Source organism: Passer montanus, unplaced genomic scaffold (genome assembly GCF_014805655.1).
Source record: "Passer montanus isolate IOZ18808 unplaced genomic scaffold, ASM1480565v1 scaffold10, whole genome shotgun sequence".
NCBI classification, from domain to species: domain Eukaryota; kingdom Metazoa; phylum Chordata; class Aves; order Passeriformes; family Passeridae; genus Passer; species Passer montanus.
In genome coordinates, this window is record NW_024356505.1 from 37,902,180 (window position 1) to 37,920,856 (window position 18,677).

The 18,677-nt window shown below is 39.5% G+C and overlaps 1 protein-coding gene across 13 annotated transcripts in view; it reads left to right on the forward strand.

The window, feature by feature from the left end:
• Nucleotides 1-18,677, forward strand: part of KMT2C (lysine methyltransferase 2C) — a 189,042-nt gene that overhangs the window by 36,256 nt on the left and 134,109 nt on the right. For all 13 annotated transcript variants that reach the window (XM_039703915.1, XM_039703946.1, XM_039703925.1 and 10 more), the window contains one exon: nt 10,450-10,538. In XM_039703915.1, coding sequence (XP_039559849.1) covers nt 10,450-10,538 — 89 coding nt within the window. The remainder of the gene's footprint in view (nt 1-10,449; nt 10,539-18,677) is intronic.

Consider the following 18,677-nt stretch of genomic DNA (forward strand, 5'->3'; position numbering starts at 1 on the left):
AGATCACTCTGGTGCTGGCAGTTCTGGCGCAGCCTGATCCCTGCTCAGCCTGGGAGGGTGAAGGTGGTCCTTCACTCTAGCATCAAGTGCTGGAAATACCATCCTTTTATTAACTTCACTTTTTAAAAGGTTTTCTTTAAGAGCATACTAAAGAAATGAGGAAATAAGGCTTGAAAAAAATAATTAACCCCCCTCAATAATTAAAAAATATAGCATTAATTCATTTTTAATATTAAAGGGCTGAAGTCTGGCATGGAGAAAAAATATACAAACCAGCTTGGTATAGTTGGTAGTGGTCTTGAATAAAAATAGGTGAAATTTTGAGTATATTGGTGAACAGCAATGATCATTGTCCCAAATAATAATGGTAATTTAACAATTCTTTGAACAGTTTGAAAGTTCTCTATTATAATTACTTGGAGCTATTTGTAAGCTATCTGTAATTGTCAGAAGGCAAATTTATGTCTCCAGTTTAGAAGACTCTTCTTCAGGGATGAAAAAAAGGTTTAGGCACATTTTTGTTAGCAGAATTTCTAACAAAAACCTTAGAATTTCTACCTCATCAGCACCCCTAGAGATTGATGTGCCTGTTTATGCAGAAGCTTTTAGACGTGTTTGAAGATCTGTATTACTTGTGCCTGTGCTATGGAGTGTTGCTTATTATGCTACTTATATTGTTGTTTATATTTCACAATAGTATTTCCAGACTTTTATTTACTCTGGTATAAAAATAGTTTCCATGATCTGGCTTTTAGGTTTTATGTCTAGTTTGAAAACAATTTTGTTTAAAGAAAAACAATTCATGTGAATTATAAATATATACTGACACCCATCTGATTCCATTGCCCATTTTCTTCTTAGATCTGTTTTTATTCTTCTGAGGTTTTCCAAGCCTTCTGACTAAGTTTTAATGGATTTTTAATTAGTGAGCAGATCTTGTGTTTTTTCCCTTTGGCTTTCCTAGGTTTAGCAGTTTTATTGAAAGAGAAATATTTCATAATACTTGTTGACATTATCTGAAATAAAAATGTATTTCTTTATAAGGAGCACTAAGGGTGCTAACAGATGGAAAAGATACGTGGTGATATGACATTCATTTCTGTTGTGTTTTTTTGCCTGTCTAAATCCATTTTAGATGGGTAATGACAAACTGTGGTTGACATGCAAGAACTGCTTTTCTTACATGCCATCAATTAATTTGAGTATTATAAAGAAAATTCTATCTAATGTATTCTAGGCCAGCATCTTGTATAAAAGCAGGTTATTTATAGCTCTTTGGGTACTGCCCTTCCTTTCATGTCCTGATCCTTCTAGTTGAAGCTTAAATGCTTGTTTAGAATTAAATACACTGAAATTTTTGCCCAGAGGTTCTTCTTTGCTTTCCATAAACATAATTTCAGGTGAAACTGGTGGACAGATGCCTTTCTCAGGAAATCCTGTAACACATAGGTAGGGAGAGAAGGGTGTTGGCTTTTTTTTTGTTGTATTAGTGGCATCAGAAACATTTGAAAAACACAAGAAGGAATGGAGTTATTGTCCATGTAATCTGCAGGAAGAATTGTGTTTGCTGTGAAGTCTGAAGACATTAGCAAAAATGACTTGAGACAAAAGATTCTGAGCTTTATTCGATGAGAAAGCATGAGATGTTCTGAGCTGACTGATGCATTTTGATAGATGTAACATCTGGAAACCTCTCAAAATGATGTAGTGTGAGTGTGGTTATTTTATCTAAAATCTAAGATAGTTGAATATTTGCATCCTTTTTTGAGTGTCCAAGCTGAATTAATGATGAATAAAAGCAGTGGTTACAACACTGTATAATCAGTGTATGCAGGCTGCTCTTGCTGGGTATTAAAACACTTTTCTGAGTAAAAACTTTAGTATTTAGTATTAGACAATTGGATTGTTTGTACACCTGCCATGTGTGTGGCTGAGTGGCAGAGAGCACAGCCTTCACCTGGCACCTAAATATATCCAGTGAGGAGATTTAACTTAAGGAGACAAATGCACTTTGCAGGAATCTTCACGATGTTCCTGTGATAAGACTCTGTCAGACTGCAAAGTTCCAAAAGGAAATCTTTGAAAATGACTTCTAATTAATGGTGCTAAAATTACAAAAATCTGTTCACAGAGACCAAAACTTCTACCAAGTTCCAAGTACTTGGCAGCTGTTTCTCATGCGTGATGACTCAGATCCGCTGAATTTTATGTACAGGATCTTGAAATCACCAGACATGAGAATTACAGCCCTCACCATTGTGTTGTGCCACCCTTATTCAAAAGAGGGTAGCAGGCAAACCCTGCAGCGTGTGAAAGAACAAGGAGCTGGATAATTCTTAAAAAAGACATGAGCTTGGTGCTGATGTGGGTAAAAAATTCTGGCCACCATGGCTTTTCACAAGATTGGAGGAGTTGGAACTTGGCATCGCCCGTCGTCATGGAGAAACAAATCTTGTGTTCAGATGGAAGTGGATGCTTATGCTTCCCATCAGGAAAATGCTGTGTTGGGTGCAGGAGCATATTTTGATGCAGTTTTGTTGTCTTAGAGGACAGAGGAATGAGGACAGGAGCAGTAGTGAATGGTGTGGGTTGAATTTGTCACACGTGAAAGTCTTGCAGAGGTTAGAAATTTGTGCTCTTGACAGTGCAGGTGATCTCTCAGCTGTTCGTGTTGCCATTTCATTCTCTTTGTCAGAAGAAAACATGTGAAAACAGTCAGTGGACTTGCTAAACATTATTTAGCAAATTTACCAAAGAGCTTCACACTGTTGTCTGAATTACAAAGGCAGAGCCATTATCAAGTCTAGAGCCAGGTAGATAAACAGAATTTATTGGGATTGGAAACTTGCAGGTGCCTCTGCTTGGTAGCTCTTGGTGCTCCCAAACAGTTGTCTTAATTTGATTCTAGAAAAGGTTTTAAAAACTACTGCAAGTGCTGCAATTCTAGTATGTTGTTTTGCATGGTTATGTTAGTGAACATGGCCAAGTGCATTGGTGACAAATACAGAAAGGATGTTGTTTGTGCAAAGCTGCAGATACATAATGTGTTGTAATGGCAACTGAAATTTTTTCACAATTTTTTCTGAAAAGTGCATAATTGTTCAGGTCTGCACGTAAAATGTTTTGTGTTACGGAACTAAAACTGTAAACGAGGCTCCGTATCAGTGGGAATGTGGTTCCTGAGAAAGAAGAACCTGTAGCAGTTTCTGATGCTGTGCATTGCTGGGTTAATGTGACAGATAGTTGACTGAAGGCAATTTTCACTTACAGAATTTATAGATGTCTAAGCAGTCAGTTTGAAAAGTAAAAAAGAAAGCTAAAAGATCTGAAAGCCTTTTATATGATTTCTCACTCTGTTGTTGGAGCTGTCTTCAAATCTGAAGTCCATACATGTAGATCAGGCAGCCTGGCTTCATACTTTGAACATCTAACTCAGATTTTCTCATGTGATGGTGTTACAAAAAGGTGTGCAGAAATCTCTGCAATGTAGTAGGGTTATTGTCAATGTCTCAGGCCATATCTGGCTGTAGCAGAGCTGTAACTTCCTGGGTATTTTATGGGCTCATGTGAAAAATGTATTATTTTATGTACCTGCAACTATTAATGAATTGGTAATCAGTGATACTGAATCTTCCTGGTGTGATCTTCGTCTGGTGTGACCCTCTGTCTCTCCTGCCAACCCACTGAGGATATTCTCAAATGGGTAACAAGTTGGGAAGAAGATTTCATGGTCTTTATATTGTTAATAAAGCTCTGTTTCAGCTATGATGGCCTTCATCAGCTTTATCTCTCAAAAGAGCAGTTCCAGACTCAAACTGAACATCTGTAAATAGCATCAGGGATGAACAGAGAAAATACTGAATATTATGGTGGCTTTGTCCAGATCAGCCTCATCACTCAACAGAGTGAAGCTTCTGTCTCCTGGATCTGGTGGCCTTCTGCAAAACTGAGTTGAGATTAAGATTTTTCAACAGTGTGATGACATTCCTAATGCTCTTTGATTTGGGTAGACAATCCTCTGATGAGTGCCTGCAGGCAGCACATCCTATTTGCCTTTTCTCAATCTCTTATGGAAAGTAATTTTGCATCAATATGGGCCTGAGAACCTCCATAGTACAAGTAACTATGTGAGGACAATTGAATTCAAAAATACAGATAAACCAAACTTCACATTTGCTCAAATATACTAATTTATTTGGCTTTTAAATCATTAGAACTATGCAATGCAGATTCATTTAGATTCCAGCCTCTCAGGACAGCCTTGTTTCCTCAAGAGCTCTGCATTTACCTGTGGATTTCCTTTGCATTTGCTTACTTTATGTCAGCACTGACTGTACTCTAGAATGAAGGCAAAGATGCATCTATGATACTTGGCACAAATAATCTTAAAGAGAATTCTATTTGCATTTCTTTGGGCAGTGTAGGAAATTTTTGACAAATCTCCCTGTCACAGGGGAGTACTGGAAAAGTTAAGCTGAGAATTGTCCAATGGAGGTAGGTTCTTTTTACGCTTTTTCTCAGACATCTTGATCTCAAAGGCTATAATATTTTTTTCATGTGTTTATTGCTTTCAGTACTAACTGCTTTAAATATAGATGTGAAAAAGTTTCAGCTCTGAAGATGCTTTAGCCTGAGTAAAGGAATAATGTTGAGTGACGGAATAATGTTTTTTAGATTGTTACTGCTTAGAGGACATGTAAGATGGGAAGTTGCAATGTTTTGGTTTTAAATATAAGCTGGGTCACTTCTCTTTGATGCAGTATTTTATTTAAAGATTATTATGTTTTATAAATTAAAATTAGTAAGAAACATGCTTGTATTTGATGGTACCAGGAGAGTAATAGGCAACATCAAGTGTATTTTTGATATGTTTTAATAATGAAACTGAAGGTTCTGCAAGTTCTATGACATTTTAATTAAAGTCTGGTTCAGCAGATGTTAAAACAAGAAAGATTTCACTTCTCTCTATTAGTAAACGGTCAACTTTTTGTCACCTTTCACTTGTCATGTTTCTGTTGCACATCTTTCCCATGCATCAGGATTCCTCAGCCTTTAGTATAAACATCTATAACATAAGTAAATAGAAAGAAACTACATGTTGCATTTTTTTTATTTCCATGTACAAAAGAAAACACAGGGAACATTTTCACCTATTACTGATTGCTCAATTAAAAAAATCCTGTGAAGAATCTTGTAAATCAGAATCAGTTTGAAGCTGGAGTCAATATAAGAGAGAGTTTCCTATTTTAGGCTTGTTAATGTTTAGGGCTATTGAAGTTTATTCTAGCTAGATGGCATTTTCCTTGCTTCCAGAGCTGTGCTCTTCTTTTTATCCAGACTTGGATGTAGAATTTTCTCAACTCTTAGAAGTAATAAAGAGTATAGTAATATTTAGAGAGGGAAAAAAAAATACCCCTTTCCTCATAGGTGTTTCCATGAACTGATTCTTGCTTGCTGTGGTTCTCTTTGCTTGGGGCTACCAGCTGAACCTTGAGTATTTTAGCCTCTACTTAAGCACAGTTAAACTTTTACAGCTGTATTTAGGACTCCACGGTTCAGTAGTAGTGTAGTGGGAGCATGTGGCTTTTGGACACCTGTTAAAAAGATTCTTGAAAAGAGGGTAGCAGCTTTCACTTGTGAAAGTGCCTGGGAACATTAATTTGTGACTAGCCGTGCTGATGGCAGCACTAATTGAACCTTTTTATAAATCATTCCTGTACCATCTTCCAGCACAGGGCTGTGGACAGATGTTCATTTAACAAGACATCTGTGCTGGTTTAGGATGTTACTGTATCCCAGATGTTGCACTGCTTTTTAAGGTTATTAGCCCTGTTTTATATATTTAGTGCCATCAGTTTTGCTCCATGGTTTGCAGAGCGTACGAAGGAAGGTGGTTTCTTTTCTGAATGATGTAGAGGTTTCAACATTTTGGAAAAAGGAGCCAACTCTTGAGTGGATCTTGTACACCAAGATCAAGTGGATCTTGTTTTCTTAAGCCTGGAACAAACTGCACAGGGTGAGTAGGATAGTTCTGATAGAAGGTCTTGAACGAGCTGTCCCATGGTTTTGTTGGTAGCAACTTAGGGAAGACCTACAGAAAGTTGGTGTCTGGCAGTAACTTCTGGGTAATCATAAACTAGTCCTGGCAGTGACAGGCATCTGAGGATAGTAGCTTTGTCAGTTATTTCATGCGTTCCAGGAAATGTTGGCCCATGGCCTTATTCCTGAGCACTTTGTGGAAAGAATGAGTAAGATCCAAGATGTACTTTTGACCTACATTGTACTTGTCCAGTTTTGGTGCTATTGCTGTGACTTTTCAAAAAACAACAAAACAAAACACTAAAAAAAAAGCCCAAATCATGCAGAAAAAAAGAAGAAAAGAAATAGTATTTCATTACTGTCGGGTGAATAAGAGACTTTTCCATTTTCTCCCGTGCTGCTCTCTGTGCATTCAGCAGAAGCTGCTCAGGTACCTGGTGATGTCCCAGTGGTATCCAAGTCCTCAGGGCTTTGAGGCAGCCTCAGCAGGGCTTTCCCCCTGTGCAGAGGGAGCCCTGTGAAAGGTTTTTCTGGGCTTTTCTTCCCCCTCAGGGCTAAATTTAATTAGTTGCTTACCCAGAGAAGAATTACGAGATTTTTGTTTACCGTGGTATATTTAAAGATGGAGATTAATGAAAGGCATTAGCTGAAAAAGCTAATTGATAAAAAAATTGAAGAGTGGGTCACAAAGGATTTGGATAAATGACTCTGTTTTATCGAAGGAGGAGCAAAATTATTGTAGAGAGTAATTATATTCATGTATTAATAAAAAAGTCTAGTTTGTTGTTGACTTTATTCCATAAAATGCTGAACATGCTTTAAACACTTCAAGAAGTTATATTTCTCTCAGCAGATCTGTTCTTTTGAGCAGAAAGAGACGTGCTCTTGGTTTTTTTTTCCTTGTAAATTGACCTCTGTTGTAGGAAAAAGGCGGGCAAGGAAGCCATGGCAGGGACCTTGGCAGCACTTCAGCCCCTGTACCAAGCTCCCTGCCTGGCCACTGACTAATATTTATTGTTTTCTGCCAGAGTGTGCATTGGTCAGGCTCTGCCTGTACATTTTGTTCTGGGTCTGTTGTGAGCTGTAGGAGATGTGGCTCATCTGTGTTCAATATTTCTGAGCTGCTGGGGTGATGGAGTTACTCCTCCTGGTAGGAAAGTTTGGGGTTGGGCTTCAAGATCTAGAGCAGAGCTGAAGCTGTGGTGTTCAATACAGCAATTATGTTTCAGGACTGCCTGGCTTCGTGTGGGTGAAGGGCAATAGTCATGGGCTGTTGTTTCATAATTGCTTTAAAACTCTGAAAACTGGCCCTCCACACCGGCTTTCCCCTATTGCCTTCTCACATCCTCCTTCAGAAGGATGAACTTGAGAAGAAACCAAGTTCCAGGCAAAGAATGGAGCACAGGCTGCTTTTCCCACTGTATTTAAGGGCAAGTGGAAATAAATGTAGAGAAAAAAACCAAAAATTAACAGGGTTTGTCAGTGGAAAAATGCAATGTTATGCAAATCAGCCCAAAGCTTCATGTATAAAACTATTAAATAAAATGTTTAAACTTAATGCAAATAGCATGAAACAATCCATTCTTATTACAAATGCTGATTGCAGCGATTAGGTGTGCTATATGGCCTTCTCAAATGGCATTTGCTGGGGAAACACTAAATTATAGTTGTCAGTACAGTGTATATTTAACTGTTTTCTGACTTGAGTTATTTTTTGCTCTAAGCCAAACATAAATTTGTAGGCTATAAAATCTCTTCTGATGATTGGGAAATGAATGTAAGCAGCAAAAATAAGTTAACGATATAATCTACCGTGTTTTCTACTGTTTCTTCAGTTTTATTTAAAACCTGCACAACATTAAGAAGGCTTTTTGTAGAATATTTGGGGGAGGGGAATGGCAAGGAAACACCAGACGTGGTTATGTCTTCTGCTGAAAGAAGCAGCTATGTTTAATTAATTGAAACCTCTGCTTTTCCTTGGTGTTAAATAGGTTCCTAAAATACAATAGTGAGTTCAAGGCGTGAATACTGCTCTTGTTTAAACAAAACGTTAAAAAGACATTGTGAGGTACTTTGGTGTTTAATACATGAACTGTAATTCAACAGAAAATCTAAACTCATCTTTAAATTATTAAATAGACATAAACAATCATCATCTTCCACTATCCAGCAAGTTTTGTCTCCAGGGTTGTATTGGGGAATACTGAAAAGCGGTATCTATGAAAAAGTAGAATTATCATTTTTGTTTGTGATGATTTTGCAGTAATCCTTGTTTAGTATGGACTTGTAACTTTGCATTGCAGACAGGTAGTTGGTAGAAGAATAATTGGGATGGGATTTAGAAATAATCCCTGTCCTTAGCTGATTGTGTTCTGTAAAGCTTTTGAGCATTCCTGCACCAAGGGAAGTGTTTTCACTCACCTGCATTCCTATCCTTTCACTGGATGATGTGCTGGGATGTTGTGAAGAGCTGCAAGAAATTTAATACTTAAATGCTTTTGTCTTCTTTACCTGCTGCTTAGTTTTTCTCATTGTTAGAGGAGTGTTACCCTCCTTGCTGTATCTCAGTCTTGCTGGAAGAGCCTGTTCTATCCAGTGGCTGTGATATTCCATTTGCTCCAGTCCCTACTCTTTGTTGTGGATGGGAATTCATCTCTCTGACCATCTCAGATGCTGCTGCCAGCAGTGTTTGTGTCCTTTCCACTTCCAAAACATGTCCCCATTCTGGCCAGCTCACTGGTCACTGTACTCCTGGATGGGCTGATGCTGTGGCTGCAGGGAGGAGTGCAAGACACTTTATCTGGTCACTGTGCAGTTTATTCTGGTTTGAATTCTTGTGAAACATGGGTTGTAATCCCTAGGATTCCATCTGTGCTCACGTTTTTCAGCATTATCCTGAAAAAACTTTATAGGGATGCCAAGAAAAGTCCTCCTGTCCTTAATCTCTTCTTGCTTTTCCCTTTCACCCGGCTCCTTTGTAAATTGAGTGGGAGGTTTTCAGACTTCGGTTTGAGCCTCATTTTAATTCTTCTTTTCCTCCTTCACAGAGACTAAAATGGTTCCAATACAATCTGAAGGGATTGTCTTGCTAGGTAATCCAAGAGAATCAATCCTCTTCTAGCAGGAGAGCAACCTGTGGATTCCAGAGATGGTTCCAGTTCTGCCTTGTTCTTTGATCCAAGAGAACCAAAGGCTTTGCATGATAGCATTTCTTCTGTAGCTGATTTAGCAGATCCAGTCCTCCGGAAATAGTTTGGACGGACCAAAGTGCTGTAAGAGACTGTACAAAAAAAGGAAATGCTGGTTTTGGAATGATTTAATCGCTTCAGAAAAAAACCCAAAACCTTTTCTCCCCAATGCAGAACTAAACCCAAACCTTTCAGAATGCTCAGTGAAAGAGGAACTGGAGGGGTTTTGTCTGGGGGGGCAGGCGGGGTGCCCGTGCGCTGGCCTGCCGATTCAAGGCGTGTTGGTTGGGTGAATGGTTGCCTGGGAGCTCTGGACATTGGAACTGCTGAGATGCCCCAAACTGCTCAAAATTTGTGTACTTGGAATCAGAAGCTCCCAGGGTCTCCCAGGCTTTCCGTCAGCATGCCAGGCAGGTTGCCAAGTAGCCTGAAAATTTGGGAGGCGAGTTGCCAAGCTCTTGGCTCCCTTTCAAATGGGCTGCTGAACAGCTGGGAATCTGGATGCCTGGGCTTCTCAACAGCCCACCATGATAGTTACTGAAGAGCCAGGCAGGGAGAAAAGGCTGGAATTTGTGGCACAAACCTGTCTGCTTTCCGTCAGACCTTGGTTGAAATTGAAACAAATCTGCCAGGTATTTTAGTTTTGACAGGCTGTCCTCACGTGATGACTTTTTTTAATGTGATGACATCTAGTCATCTCTCATAACATTTTACTTCATCTGTCAAAATATTGTTTCACTGAAAATAATGTGTGTTTCAGTTTCATTGCTTTAGCATCATTATTATTCTATGGAAATTTCTTCCAAGGGTGCTCTGCGTGGATCAGTCTCTATTTTATAGTAGCTGCTGCCCAGATTTTGGATAATGTTCTCTCTTACCTCTCTGTAGTTAAATTTTACATGGAGCAGACAGGATGCTTGTGTCAAAATCTGGCTGAGTTAGTCTGTTGTTTGATCAGTAAAATTCATTATTGTATTCTTCGTGTGAGAAGAATCAGAGAAACTTAAGGGACCAGCTGCTGATTCATGTGTACCTTGCTGGGGACAGAAACCTAGAGCGGGGACAAAGGGGAGGACTCCCAGTTTGTACAAGACTGAAATAATGGGTTAGCTTGAATGTTACATAATTAAATGCTGACATTCATCCCTCAGAATGAAGTGATTTAAATCCTAATTTTACAAATGCTTTCAGTCTAAGAATTTTTTCCTTCTTATGTTTGCAGGCCTCGGAGTAGAGGAAAAACTGCAGTGGAGGATGAAGACAGTATGGATGGTTTGGAGGCAGCAGAAACAGAAAACACTGTGGAAACAGGTACTGAGAATATAGTGCTGATGCTCTCTGGGTATTGCTTCTCTCTCAGAAATGCATTTAGTTATGCAGGACTTTGGTAGACAAGAAATACTTCTTCCATTTAGTAGTACGAGATGTGCCATTTGGGCAGATTTAAACCTTGATATTTAAACCTGTATTAATTGAAAGCTATTGAAGCTATTATTTTTAAGTAGTGTAATGGGAATCTCTTTGTAATGTAGATATGTAGAGGTTCTTTTCCTACTTTTGCAAGGCTGTATCTAACAAAAACAAATGCTCTGAAGTGGCAGCTGCTGTTTTTGGAATACCTGCCAAAATACACTACTACTTATTGACCTGTGTCTTCAGCTGACTACAGCAGTCTATATAACAAAGGGATAACCAGGATAACCAAAGGCTAATGCTTCCTGCTGCTGCTTAGGAAACAGGATAAATCTCTGTTCTTGCTTTGGTAAATATTTGTTGTGGTGGTACCCAAATGCTTCAGTTACCAGAGGGAGCTCATTGTTCTGGACCGAGTACTGTTGAAACAGTTTGTGATTTCTGTTCTGGCAGTTCAGGAGCCTAAAGAGACAAACAGATGAGCCAACACATGAGATAAAGGCCTTGGTGAAGAGCTGTCATCTCCTTGCCAGGCACGTGTCTGTAGCCATTTCCCTGTTTTTAACCAGAGACTGAGTGTAGAAGGATGAAACCCACCAGGAAAGATGATGCTGTGGCCACTTGGCAGAAGTTTGTTGGTTTGACAGAAATAAGCCTTGAAAATACATTGAAACGTAAGGATTTATAAATTTAATTAGGTGGCCCTGTATGTGTATTGAGAGAAGTGGAAGGAAGCACAGAGACATGAACAGAAGAAGCTGTTGGTCAGGGCAGAAATGGCCTGGAAATGTCATTTCTGGGTTAATGGAGTTGTTCAGGTCTCTCAAAGCTGCTGAGTGGATGGGGTAGAGTAGTGAAGTCCTTGAAGATGAAGTCAAGGATCTGTGCTTAGTGCAGATTTATAGGGACAACAAGTAGAGAACCTGAGAAGAGCCATTTTTGCAGCAGCATTTTTCATGGGCCAAGCAGGAGCTTGGCTGCTGTGGTGAAAGCCACAGAGGAGGAGGAGGAGGAGGAGGCTGAAATTCTCCTGAGGATGCTGAAATTATCCTGAGGATGGACTTTGTGTTTGCTAGATGTGGAATGGTGCTGGGAAGTCTTTGTGCTTGTGACTCGAGGCTTTGGGGAGTGTCTGGAGTGTGTAGTCACAACTTGTGTTGAATTCAAGTGTTAATGGCATGTGGAAGGAGCCTAAATTATAGCTTAATTCAGGGATGTTTTATTGTTTTATTCTGCCCTTTGTTTTTCCACCCCTTCAAATAAAACTGCTGGTGGTAGTGAACTTGGGTGATCTTTTGCAGCTTCTCCAAGTAGGTAATTACTAGTTAATAGGCTAATAAATTAGTATATAAGTGAAAAAGTTGGAGCAGGTATTTGTGTGTAGAAAAACAGAGCAGGGTAAAGGAAGACTAGTTCTAATTCTATTATTCCATCATTATTATTACGTTATGATGATGATTACTGTTCCTATCCTGTGTGGTAGAAGCATTCTTGTGGAAGTCCGTGAAGGGGGCACTTATCCTCTTAAAGTGATAAGTTTTATAAATTTTAAATATGTTTAAGAAAAATAAAAAGGCCCCAAATATAAATTCAAACCTAACAACTGGTGTACTACTGTGTAGGGAATTCAGTGATGGCTGTATTTTGGTTTTTTCGCTTTTGTCATTTTTAACAAAGTTACTCAACAGAAACGTGAGAATAGTTTCTGATTGAGAAGAGAGAAGAACACAATTATTTTTAAGGCTCTGAGAGTGCATATAGATAATTCTCTCCGTTATCTTTCATCAGAATAATCCTGAGTGTCACAGGTGGCTGATAGCCATTTCTAAAGGTGTGGGCAGCAGGAGCACTGTGCTGGAAACCCCCATGGACCACGACTCTGGCAGGTCTGCTGCTGGAAGTGAGGCACCATCACTTCAGTGCTGAGCCCAGGATGGATTTACTGACTGTGCTCCTCACTGAAAAGATGCCTAGTAAAAATACATGTCTGAAATCCCATTTGTGCAGGGGAACCAAAATAGACTTGAAAGAGCATTATCATGTTGAGCAGTTTGATAGAGACAGAATCACAATTATGTTATTTTAAAAGCTGGGCACCATGTGACGTGCTAGAGGTTTAATCATATTATCTGAAAAGGGTGCTGCCTCTAAAACTTACTCTAAGCATTTACCTGAGTTAGTACAAAAGTGTGGGAGAAGGAATAATCTCAGTTTGTTTCTCTGTTTAAAACTTCGATTAAATTGAAGGGTATTTCTATACTAGTTTATTAATCTTTGGTTCAGCTAGAAAAGGGTTTTATTTTCTATGCTTGCAAAGAATTGTCTTGCCAGAAAATTTTTGCAGTAGTTGGCAAACCAAAACACAATATAGTAATATTACAAAAGTTGAAATTAAATGTCTAAAGATCTTGACATTTGATTTGTGACATATTTTGAGTTTCTGTGTTCCTAGCTTCCTTTCCATTGCTAGATTTGTATGTTGAGAATAATCAGGAATTCTTTTACTGTGTGAGTCTGAGTTTTTGAGGTTGTTTCTGTTTTGTTTTATTTAATTAAGATTCATAAAATGAGAGAAGTACATGTTATTAATGTTGTATTCAGTATAATGAGCTCTGCTTTTAGGGAGAAGGGAGCAATGCAGGAGGAGTAAGAACTCCCCTCACAGGGAGGGGAAAAAGGATATGCCCCATATAATCCCACTGAAGATAAAGAAATCTTAGGTTTGGTAGCTGTCAAATCTTTTATGGGGAGAAAAAGCAAGGAATGTGCAAGTATTAAACATTATTTCCATTTGTAATGTTGACACAAATGTTTGTTTAAATAAAAAAAAAAGACAGAAATTCTTCCCAAAGGGGCTCTTTTGCAATGCTGAGGCACAGTCATTTTAATTGCAGTTCGGGAAACAAGTTACTGCCCTTCCCAAAATTCTGTAATCTCACATGTGAAGTGAGGCAGAGTTGGAAGCGGAGCAGGGTGAGCCGTGTGCTGCTCTGATCAGTTCAGTATGGCTGCTTCTCCTGCCAACTGCAGCAATTCCTGAGCCCTGTCCCTTTTCTGCCAAGTACTAAGTTCCCTTTGGTGTAGATGAATTCTTAAGGACGGAAAGAGAGGAGGAGGGATTTGGAATCGGAGAAAGGAAATTCTGGAATTTGGAAAAAAAGAGCTGTTTGGAGCTAAGTAAACTTTTTTCCTGAAAAAAGGGTGTTGACAACTGCTTCTACTGAATCAATAGATTTTCAGCTTCTTGTAAACCTCAGGACAGACTCCTTTCATTTACCCACCAGCCCTGTCTCTCTTGCTGATCCTTTGGCTCCTCACTTCATGTCTGTTCTGCTCTTCAGCTTTGTATTGCTCTTTCCAGCTGTCTGCTCCTTCATTTTTCCTCACTGTGGTTCTCCCAGTGATGTTACACTGATGTTTCTCTATCCAGCTGATATTGTGGTTTCCCATTCTTCCCATCATTTTGGCACCACAGCATCTTAGCATGGTTAAGGATGGCTGGGACCTCTGGGGACCATCTTCTCCACAGCCCTGCTCCAGCAGGGTCACCTAGAGCTGGCATGTCCAGACCTTTTATCTCCAAGGAGCTTTTATCTCCAAGGCTTGAGGCTCCACAACCTGCCCTGCACATCCTGTGCCAGTGTTCAGGCACCCTCACAGTAAAAAAAGGGTTTCCTGATGTTCAGGGGGAGCCTCCTGCATTGTGCCTGGTGCCTCTGGTCCTGTCAAACCTTCCAGCTGTCAACACCTTCCACTTCTCTGCTTATCAGTGAAAGACTTTTTGCTGCAAAATGCTGTGTTCCCCTCTGGATCCTCTTGTGCTCCTCATCTCTGTATAGAACATTTTTCTTCTGCTGAGTGAATTTCTCATGGCCAAGAATATACAAACCAGAAAATTCTGGAAAGCATGGGGCTTTGTGCACAGGGATCTGTGCAAATATAAAACTGCTAATCCAAAGAAAGAAATAATACACCAAGAAGCTCCTGGTATGCTTACTGTAGGTTTGGTAGCCCTTTTGCTACTAATGAAGACTTGGCTTCTGTTTCTTTTCCCCATCTTCTGTTAGTTTCAGCAAGTTTCTGTACTTGATATTTTCTTGGCTCTGCATTTAAGTTGAAACTGAATTCTGTATGTTAATTATCTGATTATTCCCTTTTTGTTTTTTTTTTTTGGAGAACACTTGCGAAATATCCCAACTCATTCTAGAGTCTGTAATTCTTCCTGTCTGTGTCCCATAAAAATGTTGAGAATCAGATCTGGGTGAAATGCAATAAAATAAGTTTATTTGAACTGCTGAATTTCTTGGGTCAGGTGTTGCTTTTGTTAACTGTCCATACCATGTCAACCAGCTCTTACAGCAGTGCTTTCTACCAGACCCTCAACTCCCCATGGTGTTCAGAGGCTTCTGATAATACATTAAAAAACCTGGATGATTTTATCAACCAGTAGTTCCTTATCTACTGTTAGTTACTGTTAGTAACATTTTTATTAGATCCAGTGATGTTGCCTGGCCAGTTCATTTCTTGTTGGACTTTACATTAACTTCCTGAAGATGGACCTTCCTCTGACCAGACTCATTTGTCTCTGGGCAAAGCACTGAAGAACCAGAAACAAATACTTCTCAGTGGAGGAAAGTTATTAATGCAGATGTTGCCAGGGATTTTTGGACTAATTCAGAGTCTCATCAGCTTTGAAGCAGCCTGAAAAGCACTTTCCTAGAGAAGAAAATTCTGCAATATCCTGCTTATTAAAGGAAATACAGGCATCCTTTTGCAGTCATATGAACCTTACTGAGTAGAGCCTGTCATTGAAGCAAAGCAAAACACACCTGAGAGCAAATCCTGGTCTGGGTGAATCAATGGCAAAAGCTCTTGGCAAGGTGTTTTAATACCAAAATCCAGTTTTAAAACCCAGGCAGATACTTTGGCCTCATCATTACCACCCATTCTCTCTCAAATTAATGAAGGGAAGAATTAACACCACTGAGCGCTTTCTTGTAGATTAAACTTGGCCATACAATTTGTGGCAAATATGTGCTTAGAAATGCACTTAAATATTTTTAAGGCAAGTAATATTCTGTGTACTCATTAGAAAAGGAGTAATTTCTTCTTTCTTGTGCTGCTGACTCTTACCTGCTCAGCCACTGGAAAAATTAGCAGAACTGAAGCATGTTGTTGTAATTATTATAAGCATCTTATTATTTTTGCTTTATATTCTGGTAATTTGTTTGTAATGAGGAAAGCAAACAAAAGAGGAGGTTACTTGATAGTTGCATTTAAACCATTATGGGCTTACTCAATAAAACCGTTTATCATCATGCACACTTAAAATGGGCCATTTAGAAAAATCTGATTTTTTTGCCTTCTGACTGATATTTGTGTCTCAGGTGTTTTGAAATCACCTGGTGCCATCTGTTAATTCCAAATCAGTTTTAACCTCACTGAGTTTTCCATTCTGGAGGTTATTTCTCAAATGCAACTCTTCTGGTTTTGCTTATTTATTCAGTAGTGGTTTTGCAGTTTTGGTATCAAACCAATGCTTTGTTAAACATAATCCGACAGGTTTTGAAAGTTTCCCAGGACCTAGAATTTTCAACTTCTCCATTACCTTGATGTTTGACTCTGCTGCTGTGTCATTAGTGATGTAATGGAAAATCTGCATGGCCATTACCACTCAAATACATTGAAATACTTGCATGTGCTTTGTGTGCTATGTGCTCTTCTCCTCACTAGAAAGAGGGGCTGCTCTGTGCATGTTTTGGTTCATAGAATCACAGAATGGTCTAGATTGGAAGGGGACCTCAAAGATCATCTTGTTCCATCCTTTCTGCCATGAGCAGGAACCACTTGCTAATTCTGTAGACTTGTCTTAATTTTTCTCACAGTAATGCTGTGTTGAGGATGACTCTTCAGTTGGGTAAAAGAAATAGAAGGGAAATTCACTGCTGATGAATTAAAATCACACTATAAATCAGGCTGGTGTTGTAGTCCCACAAACACCTACCCTGGTAGCCCTTTCCTAGGTCAGGTTCAAAGGGGAAGAACGTAGTGGGTAAAACTAACGTATTCTAAATAATAAAAGAGAGGTACCCATTAAATGACTCTTAATTCAGTAGTCATTCATGTAAAGGAACATGCAGGGCAAAATTACCATACCGCTTTTATATAAACAAAAATCACTCTCAAATAGCTTTTGCTACCTGAGCAAGTGGTGCTTCAGTTCTTCTGAGAATTGCAGAAGCTTTCCTAAGTTAAAGAGAGAAGGAAATTCTAGGAATTACTGGTAAAGAGATAAGTGGAATGAAGCATCAGCGAGGGTTTTTTTCCTGTTTTTACTGTTGCTTTATAAACCCGTGGCATGTTAAATGCCACGTGCAGTTCTGCTTTGCCTTCTCCAAAAGGATGAGCTGTAATTGGGAAAGTACAGGAAAGGCCAACAAGTATGACAAGAAGTAAGTAATAGCTTCTGTGTGGGGATCAGTTAAGGTAAAACCTTCAATCTGAAGTGATTTCACAGAGAGAAGTGTAATAGGATCTAAAAAAGAGTGGTAATGGAGAAAATGGACAGGGTACAAGGACTCGTTTTGTTGTGCAACACAGAAATTAGGGGAGATCAGGTGGTGTTCATAGAGTACAGGGGCAGGTGCATTTGCACTCAGCATCTACTGCAATTACAGAATTCATTGTTCCTGGATGCTTTGGGCATGAACAACTTGATATGGATTTCAAGAAGACCTAAATAAATGAGTGGAACAATAATCAGATGAGTGCTGTTGAATACCACTCCTGGCTTAGGAAGTTCCTCAGTCGTGGAGGTTCCATGTTATGGTTATCCATAATATGGTTTTGTGTTATTTGGGTGACCAGAATTACACTTCAAATGGTCCTACATTGAGAATCTTGTTATTGTTTTACAACTATTACAAAATTTTCATTTTCTGTACTAAATGTGTATTTTACAGTTAAGAGCAGTTAAGAGCTCATTTGAATGAAAATTATCAAAATTTTCTGTACTAAATGTGTATTTTGCAGTTAAGAGCTCATTTGAATGAAAATTATCAAAATATACAGTGGAATGTACAGGAAAGAATAACTAACTGATGGTTTTCTTCTCGTCTCCATCTAGCACCTGTTACAGTATGTAAATCAGAGAATTATATAATAGTTTTGATTAGAAAGGACCTTAAAGATCATCCAGTTCCAACCCGCCTGCCATGGACAGGGACTTGCAGACCACATTTCTCAATGCCCCATCCAACCTGGCCTTTGAGCACTTCCAGGGATGGGACATTCACAGCTTCTCTGGGCAGCCTGTGCCAAAGTCTCTCCACCTTCACAAAAAGAATTATTTTCTAATAGTAATCTAAAACTACCCTCTTTTAGATTGTTGTAAAAGATTTCTGCACCTAAGAGATCTGTGCATTTGACTTCCTCAGCCACTGGCAGGAGAGGTGATGTTGCTATCACATTGTGTCCAGAGCAGTAACAGAACTATGAACTCTGAGTAGTGGACACTTGTTTTGTTCCTAAACTGGGACCGTGAGTGAAACTTGCTAATTATAGTACTGGGTAGTGTCGTGGTTTATCCCAGCTGTCTGCTGAGTGCCACACAGGTGCCTCCTCACCCCCTGCCCCATGGGGACAAGGAGGAGAACTGGATCAAGGTAAAACCCCAGGGTTGAGGTTGGAACAGTGGTGAGCCCCTGGTACAGGTTCCCCAGAGAAACTCTGGCTGTCCCATCTCCCTGAGTGTTCAAGGATGGGTTGGATGGGGCTCTGAGCAACCTGGTCTAGTGAAAGGTGTCCCTGGCCATGGCAGGAGGTTGGAACTGGATGATCTTTAAGGTCCCTTTCAAGTCAAACCATTCTGTGATCTACTGGGCGTGGTGTTCTATGGTGTGGAGTATCCCTCTGGTTGGGGTCAGCTGTCCTGGCCATGCCCTCCCCTGGCTTATTTTTGCACCTCTTTGCTGGCAGAGCATGGGAAACTGAAGAGTCCTTGCTTTAGAATAAACATTGTTTAGCAACAACTAAAAC